Source organism: Morone saxatilis, unplaced genomic scaffold (genome assembly GCF_004916995.1).
Source record: "Morone saxatilis isolate NCDOM2014 unplaced genomic scaffold, NCSU_SB_2.0 Contig22, whole genome shotgun sequence".
Taxonomy (NCBI): domain Eukaryota; kingdom Metazoa; phylum Chordata; class Actinopteri; family Moronidae; genus Morone; species Morone saxatilis.
In genome coordinates, this window is record NW_023339785.1 from 14,177,620 (window position 1) to 14,179,481 (window position 1,862).

General features: G+C 37.9%; 1 protein-coding gene across 1 annotated transcript in view; it reads left to right on the forward strand.

The window, feature by feature from the left end:
- Positions 1–1,862, forward strand: part of LOC118333987 (trichohyalin-like) — a gene marked incomplete in the record, with an annotated part of 12,326 nt that overhangs the window by 5,470 nt on the left and 4,994 nt on the right. The window contains 3 exon segments of the mRNA XM_035669808.1: positions 446–601; positions 893–1,009; positions 1,468–1,590. Coding sequence (XP_035525701.1) covers positions 446–601; positions 893–1,009; positions 1,468–1,590 — 396 coding nt within the window.

Consider the following 1,862-nt stretch of genomic DNA (forward strand, 5'->3'; position numbering starts at 1 on the left):
AGTTGGAGGCATATATCGTGTGGCCTGCAGCTCACTGTGGCTGCTCCTTCTTGTTCCATTACTCCCTTTAAACTGATCAGCTGTCATAAAATCCAGAAAATTACCGTTGTCTTGTTCTGTAGATGCATTTTGCTGAACAATAGCGGCCGGTGTCAAGCTCACTGACAAACACACTGCAGTTCCTTTGACTACTTCATAATAAAACTTGTCATTTTAACCGAATCACTGTCGTAGCTATTATTGATATTAATAACAACACAATGAATGCAGTTCTTTATTGTAATTTCCAGTGCATGTAGTTTGTTAATCTTAATCTGAAAGAGAAATATGACAGAACTTTTGTTTAATCTTTGGCTCTCTCCATTTTGTATTTACAGGTCAATGGTGTATCATTAGAGATTTCACTAACTTAATGTATTCATGTTCATGTTTGTGGCATGTTCAGACGGAGAGGTTGCACAGTGAATTGTGTCAGTCAGAAACCAGGAGGGAGGAGGCAGAGAGAAAGGCAGCCCAAGCATCTGACAAGGTGACGAGGCTGACATTTGTAGCTAATCAGATTGAAGAAACCAGACAGGAAAATGAGAGCCTCATAACCCAGGTATTTACACAAATATACTAACTACTAACTACAAAAATGTCAACATGGTGCCATAATCTGCTCCACCCATGCCCTTTGGTCTGTCTATTAACAACTCAACGTACAGTTCTGCCCTAATTGGCCTTCCTGAGACCTAAAGCCATAAATATGTCCCATAGTAATGTGTTTTTGGTAAAGCCTTTCACTAACTTTCCCTCCAGGTACGAACCCAAATAAAAACATTGTTTATCTGTTTATATGTCTAACTCTTCTTTATCTGCTAGACCTCACCAGTGTTTGTGTCCTCTGCAGGTGAAGGAGCTCCAGAGAAAATTTACAGACTTGGTCAGGGAGAAGACTGATGCTCTGTCACTAAAGGCACAAATAGAGGAGCAATACAACGTCCTTACAGCTCAGCTCAAAGCTAAGGTATGAATGGCAAAATATCTTTCTTTTTTATTTGTTATGTACCATAAGTTAGTTCTGAACTCCTGGATATGGCCCTGTTATAAAGTTGACTTAAAACATGTATGGCAAAAAACAGGTCTAATTTGTTCCCCCTTTTCTGATAAGAATGCAAAAAAAGTCACTGGAAACGTCAATTTCAAAATTAACCAAGCAACACTTTTTTTTGAATCAGCAGATGTTTTATGTTTATAAGTCAAACATACACATCTACTCTATTACAGACAGAACAGATTGTAGATTACTTCATGTTTGTGATTAAAGGTCTTAAATCAATGCATATCAATGTTCTTCAGTTGTTTGACTTTTGATGATGTTTTGAGTGCTTAATATTCAGCTGTAGTGGAAATACATAAAAATGTATTATAAAATCATCATAGATCTGTTCCTCTGTGTGTGTGTATGTGCATAAAACTTCACAGACGGTGGCTCTAGAGGAGCTAAACTCAGAGTATATCGCTCTGAAACAAGGGCAGGGAAGCAAGGATGATCTGAGCACTGTTCTCGTCTCACTCAGGACACGTTACAACGACATCAGAGCTAAGGTGCGTAACCAGTCAGCTGTGGCTTTGCAGTTCATGATAGTCAAATAAGTGAGTTGATTTTACTTCCAAAACATACATGCATACCTAGCCAATAAAGTGTATGTCACATTTAAATACAAACTGCATATGAGACAGGACAAGAATAAGATAGGACAAAGGGAATATCGAATAATACATCAGACCATGTAAACTAAACAATACCTCAAATTATACATGTCATAAAGAACATCACATTATATCATTGTTGGAAAGGGCGCAACTCTTCAGCACTT